General features: G+C 36.4%; 1 protein-coding gene across 3 annotated transcripts in view; it reads right to left on the bottom strand.

The window, feature by feature from the left end:
* Positions 1 to 22,432, bottom strand: part of ATAD2 (ATPase family AAA domain containing 2) — a 70,333-nt gene that overhangs the window by 36,260 nt on the left and 11,641 nt on the right. For 2 of the 3 annotated variants that reach the window (XM_082721746.1, XM_082721745.1), the window contains 10 exons: positions 20,556 to 20,704; positions 14,645 to 14,694; positions 13,225 to 13,390; positions 12,792 to 12,894; positions 12,366 to 12,453; positions 11,107 to 11,286; positions 10,360 to 10,477; positions 4,335 to 4,442; positions 1,941 to 2,049; positions 1,570 to 1,685 (listed from right to left, as the gene is read on the bottom strand). In XM_082721746.1, the coding sequence (XP_082577872.1) occupies positions 1,570 to 1,685; positions 1,941 to 2,049; positions 4,335 to 4,442; positions 10,360 to 10,477; positions 11,107 to 11,286; positions 12,366 to 12,453; positions 12,792 to 12,894; positions 13,225 to 13,390; positions 14,645 to 14,694; positions 20,556 to 20,704 (1,187 nt within the window). Of the gene's footprint in view, positions 1 to 1,569; positions 1,686 to 1,940; positions 2,050 to 4,334; positions 4,443 to 10,359; positions 10,478 to 11,106; positions 11,287 to 12,365; positions 12,454 to 12,791; positions 12,895 to 13,224; positions 13,391 to 14,644; positions 14,695 to 20,555; positions 20,771 to 22,432 lie in introns of all 3 variants that reach the window. The other variant, XM_082721747.1, reaches the window with a different exon arrangement.

The following is a 22,432-nucleotide window of genomic DNA, read 5'->3' as shown; positions in this document are numbered from 1 at the left end:
GGAAAAAGAAAAAATGGAGTGGAAAAATTACTGAAGAAGTCATACAAAAAAACTTGCCTAGAAATCAAAGGATACTTTTCCGTACTGGAGAGGCACAGCACAATGAAAGCAGGAGGGGAAAAAAACACATCAACAGATTGTGGTTCCAAGACCATGCTCAAACAAAACAAAACAAACAAACAAACAAAAAACTCTCTCTTCCATTCTTTTTTTCAGGATATTGCTGGAATGTAACCCATCAAAACACAGCTGTAAAAAACGGTCTTAGGGGCACCCAGCTGGCTCAGTCAGTGGAGGCTGAGACTCTTTATCTTGGGGCTGTGAGTTCAAGTCCCATGTTAGGGGTGAAGATTACTTAAAAATTAAGAAAAAAAAAAAATCTTAAAAAAAAAGGAAGCAGGGAATCCTGAAAGATAAAGGAAATCCCACTGATTGTGACGAGAAGTCCCAAAGCTTAGCTGTGCTTCAAGACTAAGAATAACTAGTCTGGATAAAAGCAAGAGAACAAAGCTCCAAGATGTGTCTAGAAAAATGAGGAGTCAATAAATTATTTGTTATGTTTAACTGTACTGAAGAGTTTTATCACTAGCATGAACTGAAAGTACATATAAAACTAATTACAAAAACCCTAACGAACAACAACAACAAAAAAAACCCCACCCACAGGCAAACAATATTAAAGCTGATGGGAAAGAGCAGAGTTGGAAAAGAGAGAAAATGTAGTCATAATATACTATATATGGCTCAGCTGTAAGAAATATTTACATAATCATAAAGAACACACTTAAAATTGACTCAACAATTTTACATGTGCATAAAGAAGCTACCAGGAGCATATGAGGACGGGAAAAAATGTGTATGTACGGAGTTAAGGGAAACCAGAAAAAAAAGAGCCTATTCATGTTACAAGTCAATAGATTCTAAAACAGACCAAAAATTACAGTATAAGCATATTATTTAAATATGTATTTAAACAGATAAACAGGAATGAAAATAGTTGGCTCTGGAAAGTGGGAGGTGACTTTTTTTTTTTTTTTTTTAAGATTTTATTTATTTGTCAGAGAGAGAGCACAAGCGAAAGTGAGCACAGGCAGACAGAGTGGAAGGCAGAGTCAGAGGGAGAAGCAGGCTCCCTGCGGAGCAAGGAGCCCGATGTGGGACTCGATCCCAGGACGCTGGGATCATGACCTGAGCTGAAGGCAGCTGCTCAACCAACTGAGCCACCCAGGCGTCCCTGCAATGTGACTTTTAAAATTATGTACATGTATTACTTTGGTATAAATCTAAAACTAAAGTATAAAAGTGAAAGAAAAAAGTAAATAATACATATGGGAAGAATTTCACTAAATGTATGGAAAGCCTTGAAAACTATTTTTCTTTTAATAGAGAATCAATTTTGAAACCATTTTTCAAGTTAAAGTTTAAGAAAGTAAAAATATTCAAAGTACCCAGGAAAGCGTAATAGATTACTGTAGACCTAAAAAAATTCAACAGACAAGTGTTATCTTTCTGGACAATAGTAGCTTAGCCCAGAGTTTGGCTAAAATAAAAATGTACAATTAAAATTACCTTGGAGGTTGAATTTTGAATTTTTCAAAGACTTCTGGATAAAGTAATGGAAACACCACCATCTCTTTCAGAGCTGCAATATGATTCGACAGGCCCCCGATGCTATCAAATCGTACCTGACAATGGAAGGGAAACAGGGACATTCTCAGATTTGGAGTTACAGTTAAAATGCCATTCCATCCCTAAACTGTACTCAACCCATACACAGTCAAATGAGTAACAGCATTTTAGTAGCCCGAAGATTTGAAAAAAAGGAAAAAAAAGTCTGTAAAGTTTCTGATTTATACAAAATTGGTTTATTTAACTTTAAAACTAAACTGAAGCAAACAGTATGTGTGTTCAAGCATACAATTCAAGGTAGTATAACTCACTGAAGAATCCAGTTGCATTGGATCAACATCTGCAAGACTTGCTCCAATCTTCATTCTATCTTTATAAATTCCTTTTAATTCATCTTTCCGAAAATTCAGCGGGAGGCACCTATTTAGAAAAGATGAAAAAAAAAAAAAACCCCACCCCATTAGTTCACTTTTCTCCCCCAAATTCCATGTTAAAATATGGATGTTTTTCCTCAAATTCTTTTAAAAAAGGCAAATTTCAATCACAGCCATTGTGAAACTATGTATTTCAACTTCCTCATTTTCTTTATATAGGATGAGAACTTCAATGTTAGTAATATTTGTCCCTGAAGTTTTATCATTAAAGATAGACAGTCAAATGAAATACCAGTGTTCAAGACACCACAGCAGCATAAAGTAATTTGTGTTTGTATCAATATACTTCATATTGACTGTGCTTAACATATACAAAGTATTTACTATTTTCCAGGCTGTTTTAGGCGGCTTTACATGTAATAATTCATTAAGTCCTCACAACGGTTTTACGGAATATTATTATTTCCCCTATTTTAAAAGAAAACTGAGACATAGAAAGGTTAACTAAAATGCTCAAAGTCACACAAAGTGGCAGACCCAGACTCAAACCAAAGCAGTGGGCCTCTAGTCCTGCAACAATTCTGCTACAATACCTCTCAGCAAAACAGTCTCACGGTCCACCAAGCATTTGGGTCCACATCAATCCTCTCAAGCAAGAATGAATCACTGCTTTCCTAACTACTTTCAAAAACAGTTATGGTAGATTACGCAGAGCACACCTAGAAAAACCTGCTTGTTTTACAGATGGAGAATGCAAACTGCTCTTGCTAGAGGCTGAGACACTTAGGTCAGAGCACCTAAGCAAGGAAAGATGCTGTGGCTGAATATGCGTGAAAGCACTCCAGCCCCACCTCGAGTGCCAGCTCCTGCTAGCCTCAGACTCCAAAAGGAATTCACACTGTGAAATCTGAGATGGAGACATTTTCAACCGTGGCTTCATAAAAGGTGTTTTTTTTTTTTTTTTTAAAGATTTTATTTATTTGACAGAGAGCACAAATAGGCAGAACAGCATGCAGAGGGAGAGGGAGAAGCAGGCTCTCTGCTTAGCAGAGAGCCTGATGTGGGGCTCAATCCCAGGACCCTGAGATCATGATCTGAGCCAAAGGCAGCTGCTTAACACACTGAGCCTCCCAGGCACCCCTTAAAAGGTATTTCTTAAAACAATCCTTAACAGAAGTGTAACTGCATGCTATAAAATCCACAGGATTCAATGCACGTTTCTAGGAATGAAGCCAAAGAAAAATTCAAGTAATCTAAATAATACAGGTTGTGGATGATTTAGTTCACTGCTGCCAACGGAAGTGAAAAACAAGTCAAAATGTAATTTAAAATTTTGTTTTACACACACTAAACAAAAAAGTAAAACTAATTTTAACAATCTATTTTATTTATCTAAAACATACCATTTCAATATGCAAAATAAGTATTTACAAAATTGGGATATTTTACATTCTTTCTTGTACTAAGTCTTTGAAATCCAAGAGTATATATATATATATATATATATATTTTTTTTTTTTTAATTTTATTTATTTATTTGACAGAGAGAGATCACAAGTAGGCAGAGGGGCAGGCAGAGAGAGAGAGAGGAGGAAGCAGGCTCCCTGCTGAGCAGAGAGCCCGATGCGGGACTCGATCCTAGGACCCTGAGATCATGACCTGAGCCGAAGGCAGCGGCTTAACCCACTGAGCCACCCAGGTGCCCCAAGAGTATATTTTTTGCAAAAATGTATAGTATTTCTCAATTCAGATCAGCTACATTTCAAGTGCTGAAATAGCCACATATAACCAGTGACTACCACATTAGGGCAGATCTAATGTTACAAAAGAACAGAGCTTATGATACAAAAAATGGTTGGTCTGCATATCCCTTCAATTATTATGCTCTAATTGTTTCATCAAACACTGTTTTCTACTCTATAAAAATATTATTTTATTAAGATACAAGCATTGAATTTTTCACTCACCCAGCCACATCTGTAAAATGGGAATAATCCTTGCTATGTGAACTTACAAATGCACTTACACTATAAAGAGTTACGAATAAAATAAAATAAAATAAAATAAAATAAAAAGTTTATTTCCTCAAATCAGTGCATACCAAGCACCATTTTGAGTTATACCCTGGTTGTATAAGAAAACATATGTTCTAATCTATTACTAGTTTCAAATACAGATATTTCAAAAAAAGATGGCATTTTGGTTTATACATTTACCTCTTACGTAATTCTTAAATTTGGTCAAGCTGTATGCATTCCCAAATTATTCAGCCTTTTCACCACTTAAGAAAAAATAGCTTGTAGCTTTAAAAGGCATCAGTATGACACTTACCTGTTGATAGCTCTATTACGGCTCCTTTTTCTTCGCCTCTCGAAGTGCTGTTCATCTTCAGAGGAGGAAGATGAAGTAGAGTCACTACTGTGGATTGCATGCCTTCGCCTAAAGTAAAGAGGAAAACTGAAATCATGACGAAGGGGAGCAGGAAAAACAGAGGAGTAAGATGCAAACATCAGAAATACCTAATGATCCAAAAACGTTTATCCTAAAACTAATACATTTGCTGAACCAATTAAGTAGGCTTTGTTGATTGAATCTTTTGAGAAGAATACAAGTCCTGGATACTGAGAGGAAGGGAAAAAAAAGAAAGGCAGGAGCATGCGGTGGAGCTGATAATCAAATGTTCCTTATGATAGGAATGGTTCAGGCAGAATGACTTCTTTTTTTTTTTTTTAAGATTTTATTTATTTATTTGACAGACAGAGATCACCAGTACACAGAGAGGCAGGCAGAGAGAGAGGGGGAAGCAGGCTTCCCACTGAGCAGAGAGCCTGATGCGGGGCTCAATCCCAGGACCCTGAGATCATGACCTGTGCTGAAGGCAGAGGCTTTAACCCACTGAGCCACCCAAGCGCCCCCAGAATGACTTCTTAAGTCTTGATATAAATCAGTTATCCTCAAAGAGAAAGGTGGGGAAAAGAGGGTATTAGACTCTTTGGGACTAATTTCAGAAAGTATTTTCAATATTATACTATATATAATTTCGCATTTGGAAGGGAATTTTGAAATGTCAACCTCAAAAGGAGAACACAAGAGTTTTCATGTAAACCAGAAAGGATCAAGTTAAAAATACTAGGAAACAGTGAGAAATACAATGTCTTTTATCTACAGCATATCACCAACTGTAAATTCACAATAGCCACTTAATAGCTGTGTACAATGTGGATGAGCTACCTAACCCATATAAGCCTTAATTTTCTCACTTTCAAATAAGGGATAAGAATATAATCAATGGATTATATTCAAATTCTTAGGCTAGTTGGTAGGATTAAATAAGATGCCAAGCACTACAAATATTGAAAAAAATTTTAAATCACTTCTACCTTTGCATTGTTGCAAAGGACCCATAGGAAAGACAAAGAATCTAGCTGGGAAAACCTTTAATAATCATTCTATTGGTCAGAGTCTAGCACTTTTCCTGAGTTAGAGTACCATCACAGTAAGTAGGTATTTCCAAAAATATAAAACGTTCACAATCTATTATCTGCATAATGGAGGGTCCAGAATCTTGTTCTCAGAAAACAAGTTTTTCCACTATTCACGTACCAGAATCTGACATGTCATAAAGGCAATTCACAGTCACTATTTGTCCCACTTACTATGATTATTCATATGTTCTGCTACAGAACACATGATCCTCCACTCACCTCCCAAACATGCCCAAGAATATTTTTGTGATGAGCCTGAAACTAAAACTATCAAGCACAAGTCTGCAATTTTATATGAAAGACAAACTTGTTTAATATTCCCATTAATATTATGAAAAGATTAACTTATAAACATATAATTCACATAACTGTGTGTGAATTCAGTATGTATTCACATAATTAAGACCAACTTCACAATTAATGAAAGGACTAACAATTATTAAGTGCTCCTTGTACCAGACCAGATAGTAGACATATTATCTCATTTAATCTTAAACTTAAACTTTGGACAAGTACATATGGCATGCTCATTTACAGTTGGGGCCAATGTGGCTGGCTCACAGCATAAACAATTTGCTCAAAATGTAAGAATAAGATAATGAGGCATCAGAATTCAAACCACTGTCTTTCTATTCCAAAAATCCACATTATATATACACTGGTGATTCCCAGTTGTTGACTTCACGAGCCAAAAGAGTTATAAGCAAACAATAAAACCTGTGGACTGACATAAATTTTCCATTTGAGTTGCAAAGTAGGATTTTTAAGCATTAAAATACAGCCAAGATAACAAAAGCATACAGCACTCAACATAAGCCTGATAGTATCTTAAATGCTTTACATCCATTAACTCATCTAATTTTCATAATACTGTGAGATAGATAATACTGTCCTCTTCATTCTATGGGTCAGAAAACTGACACAAGAGAGGGGAAATAAGTTGTTGGGTCACTAATAAATGGAAAAGCTGGGCTTGCAACCTGGGCAGTCCTAGTCATGGGCCCAGATTCTTTGTAATTATACTGTAGAAAGGCCATTATTTCACTTTTTAAAGGATTCTAAGCACACATGGCCACATTCCCTTATTTTTTTCCCAATTTGCTTTTTAAAAACATCTGAACTGTTGGCACCCGTAAGCACTGGATCAGCACTGTGAATCTAACCAGTGTCTAGAGCTGTCAGTTTTAGCACCTTGACAACAGGTACGGAATACTCTGGAATACTGGTGAAGCAACTGTACTCTTATTTTACCTTTGTGTTCAAAGGACTAGGCTTGTTCCAGAAACTCCAGATTGAAGCTAAAGAATAAAGCTTAAGTGAGTAGAGGTTTGTAATCATAAGAAAGAAAATCCTGCTTAAAGGCAGCAGTCCTGAAGCTCGGCTGTAAGCATGCTAAAGACCCCTGCAAGATCTGTCCTGTGGGTGCAAGGTTTCTGGATCATTTGCCATACTAAGAGCAACGTTCAGACAATTCTCTGAATGGGTGCTTTGTTTCCATGCCTAGGTAGGTGAAGTAGGACATGAACTACAAACAGAAGCTGGTCTCTTCAAGAAAAAGTAAAAAGGCTGAGCAAAATCACCATTAAGGTTGTTAAAAGGGAAGAGATGTTTACACAGCCTTGGCTAGAGTGTTATCAAAAAAAAAAAAAAAAGAAAAAAAAAAAGGCTTAAAGGGCTATATTCAAAAGGTCAGATAATAGTAAGGGTTAGTTAAGATGTCAAAAAATACTCTCATACATTATTGGTGGGAATGTAAAATAAAGCAGCCATTCTGGAAAATCATCTGACAACTCCTTTAAACAGTAAATAGAGTTAGCATTTGATTTAGCAATTCCACTTCTAGGTACATACTTAAGAGAAGTGAAAACACAAGTTCACACAAAAAGTTGTTACAAATGTTCATGGTCGTATTCACAGTAGCCAAAAAAGTAGAAACAACCCAAATGTCCATCATCTGATAAATGGATAAACAAAACGTGGTATATTTATACAATGGAATCTTACTTGATAATAAAAAGAATGAAGTACTGGTACATGCTAAACGTGGATGAACCTTGAAAATGTTGTACCAAGTGAAAGAAGCCACTCACAGAAGAGTGCACATAAACGAAATACCCAGAATAGGCAAATCTAGAGAGACAGAAAATAGATTACTGGTTGCTTAGGGCTGAGGGGGTGGGGGATGCAGGAATTGGAGAGAACTAAAGAGGACAAGGTTTCTTTCTGAGACAAGAAAAATGTTCTAAAATTGTGGTGATAGCTGCACAACTATGAAAATACTGAAAGTCCTGTACACTTTAAATAGGTGAACTATATGGTATGTAAATTATATTTCGATAAAACTTATCAAAAAGTAAAAATCTTTAAAAGGCTATCAGAACCAAAATCAAAATCATTAAGTCAAATAATGTGACTTGAGTACAATTTAAATTTCTTAGTTCATACTTTAATTTAAATGGGTCAGAATATATAAACAAACATAAAGCAAATCAGACCTATACAGAGAACTGATGGTTGCCAGACAAGGGGTTGTGAGGGGGGATGGGCAAAACAGGTGACCAGGAGTGGGAGATACAGGTTTCCAATGATGGAAATGATTAAATTACAGGAATTAAAGGTACAGCATAGGGAATATTGTCAATAGTATTTCAATAGCATTGTTATAGTGACAGATGATAGCTATACTTGTGACTATTGCATAACATACAGCTGCTGAATCACTATGCTGCATAATTGAAACTCATGTAACATCATGTGTCAACTACACTCAAATAATAAATGAAATATATAAATAAAAAAGAAATGTCAGAATCTTCTACTAGTCAATGTGACCCAAGGGCCGGAACCCTGACTTAGCCATTTTTATATCCATAGTGCTTAGCACATAGTAGAACTCAAATAAAATCCTCTACCCAAAGAGCTATGAGACACTTTCCATAAAGGTAGATTCTGCAAACCAGATATGAGAACTTGAGCACCGAACAGGCAAAAAAAAAAAAAATTCCCACCTGCTCTAGAGTAACATTGTAGGTGGCGACTAATAAGGCAGTCAATAATTAAGTGGGTTACTTCCAGAAACATAAATCTGTTAAGAGTGAGAAAAGAAACTAAATCTCAAAGTAAGTGCCAGCCTTTCACTTCTGTTGGATCTAATAGAGGCTTGTCCTTTGAGTCACACAACCAAGACAGCTGCCCTGGGCCTTATGACTGGTGGGGATTCCAGGAAACACCACACCTTATGCTGCTTTTCTGTAGATCATTAGATTTCACCACCAAAATACAGGTCTTTAACAATATTCTGTTGTGTGGCCTCCTTTCAAGTGCAATTGATCATGGGCAACCCTGACAGTTTACCCTCCATCCTTCTGGGCTCTGGTTTTATGTAAAGGGATGACGAAACAGGAAATCTAGATATATACTTGTGATTTTTGACACTCAGAAAAAGAAATTAAAAGACCCAGGGACATTAAGGGCATTCATATTTTTCCTAGAAGAGAAGAATTTGTCAACAAAATTTGTCAACAAAAGTGTTGCTTTCCATAATCAGATAGACTATTTCAGCGAGCAGGCTTCCAGGAACTGTTTGAATAGTTAAGTCTTGTAGGATTTCAGTCTTACCTCTGAGCAAATTTATATTAGGAAAAAGAAGTACCATTTCCACATCAATGTCCTTTTTTGTGGAGGGGAGCTTCTTTAATCTTCACTAACTAACTCTTTCATTCATGAACTACTATAATGTTACTATTACCCCCCAAATTCTAATGAATCAGAAAACCTTTTATTGGGACACCTGGGTGGCTCAGTTGGTTAAGCGGCTGCCTTCGGCTCAGGTCATGATCCCAGCGTCCTGGGATCGAGTCCCACATCGGGCTCCTTGCTCCGCAGGGAGCCTGCTTCTCCCTCTGACTCTTCCTTCCACTCTGTCTGCCTGTGCTCGCTCTCACTCACTCTCTCTCTGACAAATAAATAAATAAAATCTTAAAAAAAAAAAAAAAAAAAAAAAAAGAAAACCTTTTATTACTTGGGAGAATGAGGAAATAAAAAAAGAATTACCCTTTTGGACTTAAAAATGACATTCAACAAATGTTAGGATGTAGAAGGGGAAAAAAACCTACAAATAATTTGAATGGTCAAAGAAAATCAATGCTTCCTACTATATGAGAGAAACGAATTTTTAAGAAGTGCAAGTAAAACTTGGAAAAAAACCCAGATCTATAAAAGGATAGTATCATGAAGTCTAGAAAGTTATGTAATATAGAATGTCATAGTGAGAAAATAGGTCTGTGATACCATGTGAAAACAAGAGTACACCTACACTTGAACAATGTGAGGATTAAGTGAAACAGTCTATGTAAGATGCTTAACACAAGCCAGGAATACAGTAAACACTGAAGCAAAGGTAGCCTCTATTATTAAAGTGTGGAACAGGGTGCCTGGGTGGCTCAGTGGGTTAAGCCGCTGCCTTCGGCTCAGGTCATGATCTCAGGGTCCTAGGATCGAGTCCCGCATCGGGCTCTCTGCTCAGCAGGGAGCATGCTTCCTCCTCTCTCTCTCTCTGCCTGCCTCTCTGCCTACTTGTGATTTCTCTCTGTCAAATAAATAAAATCTTATAAATAAATAAATAAAGTGTGGAACAATGGAGTAAACTACCTTACCATGGTAGTTATTAAGAATTCCTATTAATGCAAGCAAAAGCAAAAACCAGTCAGTGGTAGTAAGGGTAAGAGCACTATAGGCATAGAGCCAACTCTCCCAAATATGTATGATTCTAGAATTCTATTTGGATACAACCAATCCTAAGACTCTAGAATCCTACCCTAACACAGCCATAATTATATTGTCATAAATCAATCACTACTTCAGAACCAAACCTGTTCATTCGTTTACAATAAGGACTTCTTGGTCCAGCAGAAGATAGTCTATATCTTGGTCTTGCAGGAGAAGCTGGGCCACTATAAAATATGTTGGGCTTTCTCTGGTGCCGAGGTTCTAAAAAGAAGAATTATAGGTATGTGATATAGAAATATGTATGAAGATAATTTTTCTCTTCATCTAAATACTCACAAAAGTGCTGCTTTCCGTGAAAATACTAGTACATATCTACTATAGACTGCTTTACTGTTCACGTTTTAAACCATTTACATCTGCAACATTGCTGCTGAAATATGTACAGCACAAGACACCAACCAACCAAAACATACACTGGCCATAAACAACCATTATGATTATACTGATGCATAACAGCTGGTGATCAGCCCTGCATATATACGCTCACAAGTCATGAGGCAGAACTTTAACGTAAATGAAGAACAGTCCTATTTACACAAAGTGGCAAAATAAACTAAGAAAGCTGTGAAATCCAAATAAATAAATAACTCTAAAATAATTCCAGATAGTCACGAAATTTCAAAATAGCCCAATTATTTGCTTTGGTCAAGGCTAACATCTAACTTTCTTCAAGAAATGACTTCTTGTGCATTTAACATCGTTTATCAAAGACAACAGCCATGAGTATTCGTACAATGAAAACATGAAAAATAAGAATGATAGAGAAAAGGCAGTAAAGATAAGTGTAATCTAATTACGCTTCTCCTGGAAATATATACGTAAGCACTTACTTTCCAGTGGAGCCTGGTAGTACACAGTAGCTTTCCTCTGTCGAAGATAATATCGTTTTTGATTATCTTCTTCCCCATCCTCTTCATCTTCATCCTCATCCTCATCATCTTCATCATCATCTTCATCTTCATCTTCACCATCATCTTCATCTTCTTGGTCTTCTCCCTCTTCGGATGATTCTACAGTTAAGAAACATTTACTTTCAAGACAGTCACCAAAATGTTAGCGATTTTTAACACAGTGGAATTGAAATTTTTAGACAAGGGTCTAAAAATTTAGACCTAAATTTTTTTTTTACTTCTAGATTATTTATAAAAATGATCTAAAATTCTTTTGCAGCATTAAATGAAGATTTAAAAAAATGAAGTAAAATGCAGAATTAAAAATATCCAGAGGAAGGAAAAAAGGAAGTAGGAAAAGAAGTTTAAAGGCTACTAAGTTCTAAGCTAAACTTTATGGTATTGCTGCTAATTTCATTAATATAAGTGACTCTACTTAGGTTTCCAAGTTAATTTAGCATGTTGACAAATTAGAGAATCCCCTTATCTAGCTTTTGCCTTTCATACTTAAGTTTTAAATTCCATCCAGCCCTTCTGGCTGTCACTGAGTTACATCAAGCGTAACTCAAATAATCTACTTATGAAAATGTGAAATACCCTCACCAAATATTTAAAATGCATTTGAGAAAACCGGTTTTCACTCAAGAGAAGTTCTAATAAATTACAGTAGCAACTTTTTTTTTTCTTTTTTTAAAGATTTTATTTATTTATCAGAGAGAGAGAGGGAGAGAGCAAGCACAGGCAGACAGAACGGCAGGCAGAAGCAGAGGGAGAAGCAGGCTCCCCGCTGAGCAAGGAGCCCGATGTGGGACTCAATCCCAGGATGCTGGGATCATGACCCGAGCCGAAGGCAGCTGCTTAACCAACTGAGCCACCCAGGCGTCCCTACAGTAGCAACTTTTAAACAGAAGAGCGAAACTTAATTTTAATCACCTTTTAACAGGTAGAGATGTATTGTCTGCAGATGTATTATATATGCAAACCAGGTTTGTTTGCTTTAGATTTGTTGATTTCAAGTACTTTCCCAAATAGGACCTATTATCTTTTACAACACTTCCCTGCCCTCACTTTTCAATTATGACCAACCCTTCGATCTCTCACAAACTACCAGAAATGTCACAACTTCTGAATAAAAAAGCTATCTCTTACTAAATAAAAAGTGCTGAAATGCAAACCCAGAAGCAGAACAAAAGACTAACCCACACTGCCTTCTTGATTGTCAGTCGTTTCCTCATCAGTTCTTTGAATACCTTTTTGTTTTCCTCTTGTGTACATATTAAGATTCCCCTAAAAATGTTTAAACAAAAGTTATTAACATTCAGTATATTAAAAAAATTCAGTAGGATCTTCCTATCCTGCTTAAAATGAAGGTATTTATAGCTACAAACTCTTACAACTACAGCAATTAACTAGTGACTGATCAAACAAATGCTGTACAGTTTAAAAATGTTGAAAATGATGAATAATTTAAACAAAAAATGGACAGGTACCATAAGAAAAAGGTTAAACTGGAGGTCATTAAATCATCCCCTAAATGGAAGGAGATATATATACATATTTTTTATTGCAGTATAGTTGACACACAATGTTACACTAGTTTCAGGGCTGAGGAAGGATAGATTTACTTCTTCTGTTTCATTAAATACTCCCAAGTCTTCAAGTTCCCTCATTCGCTGTCTACGCATCTTCTTCATGTCATCCATTTTCTGAAGTACAGCTTCGGCAGTGCTTTAAGAAAATTGACATAATATAAGCTAAAACTGTTAAAAGAGTAGTACATTTTAAAAAACTTTATTTGTCTTCCATTGTATTTTTTGAGTGCTGGGATTTTAAATATCTCTATCCGAGGCACTGATTTACCTGCGTAAAAATATTCTAAAATTTCCTTCCAAGAATTTAAATACATATATAGAACTATTACAAAGCCCTCTACTAATCAGTCTCCTTTATGCTTTACACAGATGAATATGCAAGCTAGTTTAAATTTAAATTTATAACCCCTCCTCAACAAAAAGTTTTTCCAGCTAAGTCATCTTGATCTAAATAATTTTTACTTACTTCGTTATAAGTTTGTCAAACAGCACAGACTGGTTCACACTACTATAGCGACTCCTAATCCTGCAACTGCGGCGAACTTCAACGTCACCATTCTCTTCGTGCAAGTGTTCTTTATTTTGAACAATGTTTCTAGTCCTCAGTGACCGAGTAACTGGAATCACTTTGTCTTTAAGATGTGTACATAAAATGGAAAGATTTTAAGTAATGGCATTTATAAAACGATTCTAAAATCAACAACTGAATAGCTACACTTTCATATAACAAATCACAAGATTTTGAACTTACCTTTCTTAAAAATAATAGAAAGCAAAAATAAAGTCACAATATACACCTACCATATGATCTAGCATTCTGCTTTCCAGAGGAAAGGAAAGATACGTAATACAAAAATTTGTACACAACTGTTCAAATGTGATAGCCCTGAACTGGAAATAACTCAATGTCTACTAAAAGAGGAATAAACTAATTATGGAAAAAACCTAAGTGTTCCTCAAAGGATGAATGGATAAAGAAGACGTAAAATATACACATTATACAACAGACTACCATTCAGCCACGAGAAAGAAGAATATCCCGCCATTTACAATAACATGGATGGACCCTGAGGGCAGGACGCTAAATTAAAGAAATCAGAGAAAGACAAATACTGTGTAACATCATTTAAGTGTGGAATCTAAAAAAAGCCAAACTCATAGAAACAGAGACTAAATCTTAGTTACCAGGGACTGGCAAGTGAGGGAGAAGGAGAGATGTTGGTCAGAATAGAAATTTCCACCTATAAGACAAGTATCAAAGTTGCTTTTTTGTCACCACAAAAAAGAAATGGTAATTATGCAACATGATGCTGGTGTTAGTTAAAGCTATGATAGTAATCATTTCACAAGATATAAATGTACCAAAAATCAACATTTACTGTATACCTTAAACATGCACAATGTTATGTGTCAATGTATCACAATAAAACAGGTGGGGGGGGGGACCAAACTGTGGTATATCCATATAATGGAATACTTGGCAAGAAAATGCTACAATGTGGATGATACTCAAAGCAATTATGCTAAGAGAAAGAAAGCCAGACAAAAAGAATGCAACTGCATAATTTCATTTAAATGAAAATGAAATGAAAATGAAAACTAAATTACAGTGATAGAGAGCAGACTGGAGATTGCTCAGGAATCTTGGTGTTTGGAAGGCCTGGACAGGAGGTGGGGGAATAATTATAAAGAGGCCTGAGGAAGTTTTTGGCAGTGACCATTCACTCCACTATCTTATTGTGGTGGTGGTTCACGGCGTACACTTACAACAAACCAACAAACTACACACTTTAAATATGTACAGTTTCTTTTATGTACCTCAATACATCTGTAAACAAAATATGACTTACAGGTTTTCAATCTGAAATGCCTTTCACATTACTTACCTTCTTTGCACTCTTCTTTTTTCTTATCAGCCTGCTGTCTGGCCAACTGCCTATGTGAAAAAATATATTAAATAATTTAAAATAATTGACATAATTTTAAATCTTAGATTTCATAATACTACAAAGTAGGGTAAAAAGGTCTATCAGCTTAGAGAGTAAATAATCCTAGATTCCTAAAAGCCTAAAAAACACCGAAAATTGAAAAGCTTTAGAGTATCTATGCTTATGCCAGTTAGGGGTAAACAAAATCTGAGAACCATGTTGTGAAATGCAATGACATATATATTAATTCTTAAACAGAATTAATCAAATCAAAGTATCTGACTTAAAAAAAGAAATTATATCCTTAGCCTAAATAGGTTTAATTGAACTGTAAGTATTGAGCAAAAACAAGACAATGTATTTTATACCACAGGGATATAGTGATCCCACATCCTTGAGATATTTATAACTATAAACAGAACTAATATCCCTTAAAAATATGTTAATTTTCTTCTAAAAACATTTGCTGGCTACAATCTCTATATGACATGCATTATCTTTCATACGCAGAAACAATCCCATTTGTGAATCAGATATCTCACTTACAAACTGGCAGACAGTATCTACTGAAATAGGAAAGAATACTTTCCAAGGTTTAAAAAAAACAATTATCTTCTCCTCATCTTTTTTCTAAAACCCATTGAGCAAACAAAACCGTTTATCTCATTAATTTATTTTTAGAGATTCAATTATCCATATTTGGATAGCTACATCTATTAAACAACCCATGTGTCAAGCTATTTCGAAGTGGGCTGGTTATACACATGTGATTTCAAATGTGACACTTTAAAATAAAATGGAACCATCTTACCCAGAAGAGTTAAATCATATATTCTTACAGCAAGGTAAGTCATCACTAATTCTCTCTTTTGGTAAGAACCAAGAACAAAATAAAAACATGTGAGCAATCCATCCACAGGTCACGACCTAGTCTGTTCACGGGCTCCTAGACATTTCTCATGAAGGAGCCCCCTCCCTCCATACCATGTAGTCCCACATTCTATAAACAAGGCCCCTATTAAATGCTAGGAACACAGTGATTAAAGCCATGTTTGTTCTTTCTCTCTCGCTCCCTCTCGGCCCTTCTTTACTTCCTTCCCTTCCTCTCTTTCTTTCCTTCTTGCCTTTAGGGGAATGGGAGCACCCTTCCCCTTAAACAGCTGGATAGTAAATATTTGGGTTTGTGAGTCATACAGTCTCTTGTCATACAACTTTGACACTGAAGCAGTAAAACAGCCTTAGAACGAAGGGGTAGGGCTGTGTCCCAGTGAAACTGTTTATAGAAACAGGTGCCTGGACTTTTGTTAACCTCTGTAAATCTGATAAAAGCTACAGATCTTTTCTACCTAGAAAACTATATACACACATACAAATTTATACATTATTTCAGAGGTTTCATCATGTGCCCCATGAAAACTGCAATTACTGGACCCTAGTTAGGAACTCCAGAACCAAAGAAATATAGATCCTGCCCTCAGGTACAGTTACTCAAATCTTTCTATATTATTCTAACAGTTTTGGTCTCCTGGTCTTTGAGCTTCAGACAGAAAACAAAACGGATGGAGGGACACAGAAAGGAAGCAAGTAGAGAGATTACTAGTCAGGCAAACTAGCAACAGCAAAAAGGGTCACCCTAATAAGAAGCAGAAAACTACATAAACCAAAACTCAACACTGAGGGCCAGTTTATCTAAGTCTTATACAAACAGATCCTAATGTTATCACTCTGTAAAATAGCAGTCTTTGTAATAAAGATCTGAATACACAGATTATTTTTTAAGCTAGAAGTTCTTCTCCACAGAAGACATATAAATAGCCAATAAGCACATGAAAAGACATCCAATGCTATTAACCATCAAGGAAATGTAAATCAGAACCACAAAGATACTTTTACACTCATTTTTAAAAATGGCTAGAGCCAAAGACTACGACAAGTGTTGATGAGGACTGGAGAAATTGGAACCCTCATTTGCTGCTAATGAGGATGGAAAATGGTAAAGCTGCTTTAGCCAACTACTCAGCAGTTCCTCAATGTTCAAACAGTTGCCATTTGACCCAGCAATTCACTTCCAGATATATACCTCCAATCAATCAAAACCCTATGTCCACACAAAATTTGAACACCAATGTTCACAGTATCATTCAAAACAGCCACAAAGTAGAAACAATCCAAATGTTCATCAACTAATGAGTGGATGAACAAAACATGATATATTTATGCAATGGAATCTTATTCAGCAAAAAAAGAATGAAATGCTGACAGGTACTACAGTAAAATAAACCTTCAAAACATCATACTGAGGGAAAGAAGCCAGACACAAAAGGCCATGAATATGATTCCATTTACATAAAATGTCCAGAATAGGCAAATTCATAAAGACAGAAAGTAGATTAGTGGTTTCCAAGGGGCCAGTGGGAAGGAGGGAGAAGGGGGTGGGAGATACAGGGTTTCTTTCTGGGGTGATGAAAATGTTGCAAAATTGGACAGCAGTGATGACAGCACAATACTGTGAATCCTATGGTATGTCAATTACATCTCCATTAAGTTGTTATTCAAAAATAATTTTAGAGGTGCCTGGTTGGATTAGTTGGTTAAGCATCCAACTACTGATTTCAGCTCAGGTCATGATCTCAGGGGTTATGAGACAGAGCCCCGGGTCAGGCTCCTCACTGGATGTGAGACATCCAGGATCTCTGCTTAAGATCCTCTTTCTCCCCCTCCCTCTTCTCTTCCCTTTCTAATAAAAATAAAAAAAACTTTTAAAGACAGCAATTCAATATATTTTAAAAGGAATCAAATTCCAAAATACCAAGTCACTCATCTTTAAATCTAGATTGAAAAAGCACTTATTTTTTTTTTTTAATAAAAGATTTTATTTATTTACTTGACAGACAGAGATCACAAGTAGGCAGAGAGGCAGAGAGAGAGAGAGGAGGAAGCAGGCTCCCTGCGGAGCAGAGAGCCCAACGCGGGGCTCAATCCCAGGACCCTGAGATCATGACCTGAGCTGAAGGCAGAGGCTTAACCAACTGAGCCACCCAGGCGCTCCAGCACTTATTTTAATACTGCTCTAATAGCTTTTGAGCATAAAGGCCAGGACAATGTTTCATAAACTTGAGTAAGGTACATAAACTTAAAAAAATTTTTTTTTTAAGATTTTATTTATTTGAGAGAGAGATAGTGAGAGAGAACATGAGTGAGGAGAAGGTCAGAGAGAGAAGCAGACTCCCCGTGGAGCTGGGAGCCCGAAGCTGGACTCGATCCCGGCACTCCGGGACCATGACCTGAGCCGAAGGCAGTCGTCCAACCAACTGAGCCACCCAGGCGTCCCAAGGTACATAAACTTTTAAAAGTAAAAACTTTTAAGAACTTCCAACATTAAATTTTTAACATTCTTTTTTTTTTAAAGATTGATTTATTAAAAAAAAATTTGATTTATTTATTTGAGAGAGACAGTGCATGTGAGAGTGAGCAAGGGGAAGGGCAGAGGGAGAGAATCCGTAAGGAGACTCCCTGCTGAGTGCAGAGCCTGATACTGTGCTTAGATGCCAGAACCCCAGATCCTGACCTGAGCTGAAATCAAGAGTCTGATGCTTAACTGAATGAGCCACCAGGCGCCCCCCCACATTAAATTTTTTATGACTATATACAAGTCAAACTAAAGAGAAATTCATTTATATCTTATACAAATAAAACCAATAAAACCACTAACAAAAATATTAACATATGAGGTTTTGCTGAAATAAAATAGCCCTTTGTTGTGTGAATGTGGTAAAGACACACTGTAACTGTGGTACAGTTTCTCTTGAGTTTGGTATGTTGTACATCATGTTTGTTGTATATCATGACTCAATTCATCCACTTCTCTTTATTTCAAGTGCTCCAAAATCTCATCTGAACAGCATGTCATGACATCAAATCCATGGCTTCCTCTTCAAAGTATCACTTATATATCAAGGTCAAACTCAATTTTTACCTCATGAACTTGAGCTAACTCAAGCAGTACTAGGTGGTGCCTACTTAGTTGTAAACACCAATGTAGGGCATGAAATTTTGACTATTCTCTAGAAGGCAGCAATTTAGATGACCCAGAATGTTTATTTTTTCTTCAGATCATGAAATAAAGTTTAAAATTCTCACAGAGAATCCATGGTCCACTTTCCTGACCCCCAAGAGACTTCAAGTTTCAGAAATACGGGGTAACTTAAATGATATTTCACCAATTCTGTAAATCGTACATTTCCCTCCATTTTTAACATCTCTGAAATTAGGATGTGTCTTAAAATTGATGGAATAGGGGCGCCTGGGTGGCTCAGTGGGTTAAAGCCTCTGCCTTCGGCTCAGGTCATGATCCCAGAGTCCTGGGATCCAGCCCCGCATCCGCCTCTCTGCTCAGCGGGGAGCCTGCTTCCCTTCCTCTCTCTGTCTGCCTCTCTGCCTACTTGTGATCTATCTTCAGATAAATAAATAAAATCTTTAAAAAAAAATTGATGGAGTATCTTATTTTAACTTTCAGTTTTCTTCTTTTTTACTGTCTCATAAAACAATGAGTGTTTCAATTCTGCTATCTTGGATCCTGTGAAATACAGTAGTAAACACACCATAAATAATGGATGAAATGGGGGCGCCTGGGTGGCTCAGTGGGTTAAGCCTCTGCCTTTGGCTCAGGTCATGATCTCAGGGTCCTGGAATCAAGCCCCACATCGGGCTCTCTGCTCAGCGGGGAGCCTGCTTTCCCCTCTCTCTCTGCCTGCCTCTCTGCCTACTTGTGATCTCTCTCTGTGTCAAATAAAAAAATTTTTTTTTAAATCTTAAAAAAAAAATGGATGAAATGATGCAAATTTATATAATGAGAGACTATTCAAATAATACTAACAAAAAGCAAAAGGCACGATGTCACTTATCTGAAAAATGTTACACAAAATAATCAAGGTTTTAATTAAGAATAGGAGCACCCTAGGGGTGCTTGGCTGGCTTGGACAGTGGAGCATGTGACTCGATCTCAGAGTCATAAGCTTGAGCCCCACATTGGGTGTAGAAGATTATTTAATAAGTCTTTAAAAAAAAAAAAAAAAAAGTAGGAGGGCTCCTGTCTTGTAAGTTACTATGAAAAATTTCTTTATGAGAAGAATTAATGTATAAAGCAATTATTTCATCAAAGAAATTTTATTCTAATTGGCACCCCTTCCATTTATGTCAGGCCCACCAAAGTGGGAGGAAAAGTGAAGGTTTTTAGCTAATTAGATTTAAATCTGTCCCAAACCAAACAAATCCAAGTTCCCTGGATTACCTAACTACCTAATTCACTGAAAATAATTTCTTGAATATTAAAGTGGAATTCAGGCCATCTAGCTCAGGGTTCTTGAGAAATGAAATTTACATATGTATAAATCATCTAGTCCCCTTAGACAAGTTAAAAAAAAAATGTTCCACTTCCTACGTGAAGACTGCTTTTAGATGTGCACCAACACACAAATTCATAAATGACTCAGAACGGATGAAATACTTGATAGCAAATGATGAGAAAAATAACTACTATTTTAAATAAAGACTTTGTATTAAGTATAAAGTAGAACCACATATCATAAGCAAGTTGAAATCACAAAGTCACACACTCAAGTAATTATCAAGCAACTTTGTCAGCTGTGCTCACACATATCGCAAATATCGTCTTTGAACAAGAATATAAAAACAAACAGTACATATTAAAATTTTAACTCAGTAATATTCATCTGTGGCAATTTCATTTCAAATTACATTTTACAACCCTGGAATCTTGATGATGGGGCAAGAATACACTTAAAAGTTAATGCAAATCCTAAATTATTTTAAAACTATTTTAAATCAGCATTCAACCATCTTGTTTTACCTTGTAAAATGTCTTCCATTAGCATGTTTCTCTGTTATTTCCAAATTCTTATCAAAACTAGAATCTGAAGAATTCTGGGCATTTTTTCTCAAAGATCTCAAAGCACGTGTCCGGTGATAGGTCTCAACTTCTTTAACTGAAGATGCATCCTTTAAGAAAAATTGAGAAAGGGATCTAAGTTTTTCTTCAGTCAAAATCCCCAAGTTAAACTCCTTCTGAGAGTTTTCTTTGAATACAAGTTTGCAACAACTGCTTCTGGGGCAGCATCATTCGGCATCTCCCCAAGAAACTACAAGAGTATTTAAGCTAAATAATCATTTTTATGATAAACACGTATCAGCAACGTCTAAGAAATGGCTAACAGGATTTATTGATGGCTTATAGCTCTGTTTCATAGCAAGCACTCTAAAAGTTTTCCCCAACTGACAAAAAGTTGTAACGGCTCATAACACTAAATACGCCTTTATTTTAAGGCTACAGAAATTAGAAAGATACCCAAACCATTGCCTGCCAGGCAACCCACTGGCAGCAACCTTCAACTGGACCAGAGGAATTGTTAATTCGGCCTTGGATGATAAAAAGGAGTTACGACTATCTATTTCAGTTTCATCCAGATGATGCAAGATCTGAATTCAAAGACTGTTTATGTATGGTTCATCTGCTGTAAAAACCACAGTGCTCTACGTGACTTTACTATTGTTCAATAGACTAGAGTTTCTCTTAGTGGCTACTTTATGAGCTACAGAGGTTCTGTCAGAAAAGTATCCAAAAGTTCACACACATCTCTCTGAAGGCTACTTTCTTTCTTTTTCTAAAGATTTATTTATTTATTTGTCAGAGACAGAGCACAAAAAGGGGGAGCATCAGGCAGAAGAAGAAGCAGGTTCCCTGCTGTGCAAGGAGCCCAATGTGGGACTTGATTCCAGGACCCAGGGATCATGACCTGAGCCAAAGGCTGAATCAACCAACAGAGGCACCCAAGCAAGTGTCCCCATATAAATGTGACTTTCACATAAGAAGAGAAGGTAAAAATACCTAACAACACTGATTATATGCTGTACTACTCAGAAAATTGATAATTTTTAAAAAAACAGTATTTTAAAAAACCTGCAATATTAGTATTACCCCCCCCCCCCTTTAGGCTGGCTTTACAGTCATTTCATTTTGTTTTATCAGGACATTTTGTCATTTAATTTTGCTTTGAGCAGAATATCTCATTGGTTCACAAGTAAAATAAGGATATTTAATCCACAAGGATTTGTGTTGATTAGACAGGTATCGGGGCGCCTGGGTGGCTCAGTGGGTTAAGCCTCTGCCTTCAGCTCAGGTCATGATCTCAGGATCCTGGGATCGAGCCCCCCATATCTGGCTCTGCTCAGTAGGGAGCCTACTTCCCCCTCTCTCTCTGCCTACTTGTTTATCTCTCTCTCTCTGTCAAATAAATAAAATCTTAAAAAAAAAAAAGAATTAAACAGGTATTTCATAAAATATTAGTGATATGTATGGGTTTGTTACTTTTATCACTGTACCTATATATAAAGATGTTTGAGGGGCGCCTGGGTGGCTCAGTGGTTGGGCTGCTGCCTTCGGCTCAGGTCATGATCTCAGGGACCTGGGATCGAGCCCCACATCAGGCTCTCTGCTCAGCAGGGAGCCTGCTTCCTCCTCTCTCTCTGCCTGCCTCTCTGCCTGCTTGTGATCTCTCTCTGTCAAATAAATAAATAAAATCTTAAAACAAAAAAATTTAAAAAAAAAGATGTTTGAAAAAATACGTAAGGATGTTTTAAGTAGGTGTATTATTTTTAAAATGTATTATTTTTAAAATGAACACCTACATCTTAGATGTAATATAACAAGACTTTCTAAGAAAATTTTTA

The sequence above is a fragment of the Mustela nivalis genome (assembly GCF_964662115.1).
Source record: "Mustela nivalis genome assembly, chromosome: 2".
In the NCBI taxonomy this organism is placed as follows: Eukaryota; Metazoa; Chordata; class Mammalia; order Carnivora; family Mustelidae; genus Mustela; species Mustela nivalis.
This window is presented reverse-complemented; position numbering and strand designations above follow the sequence as displayed.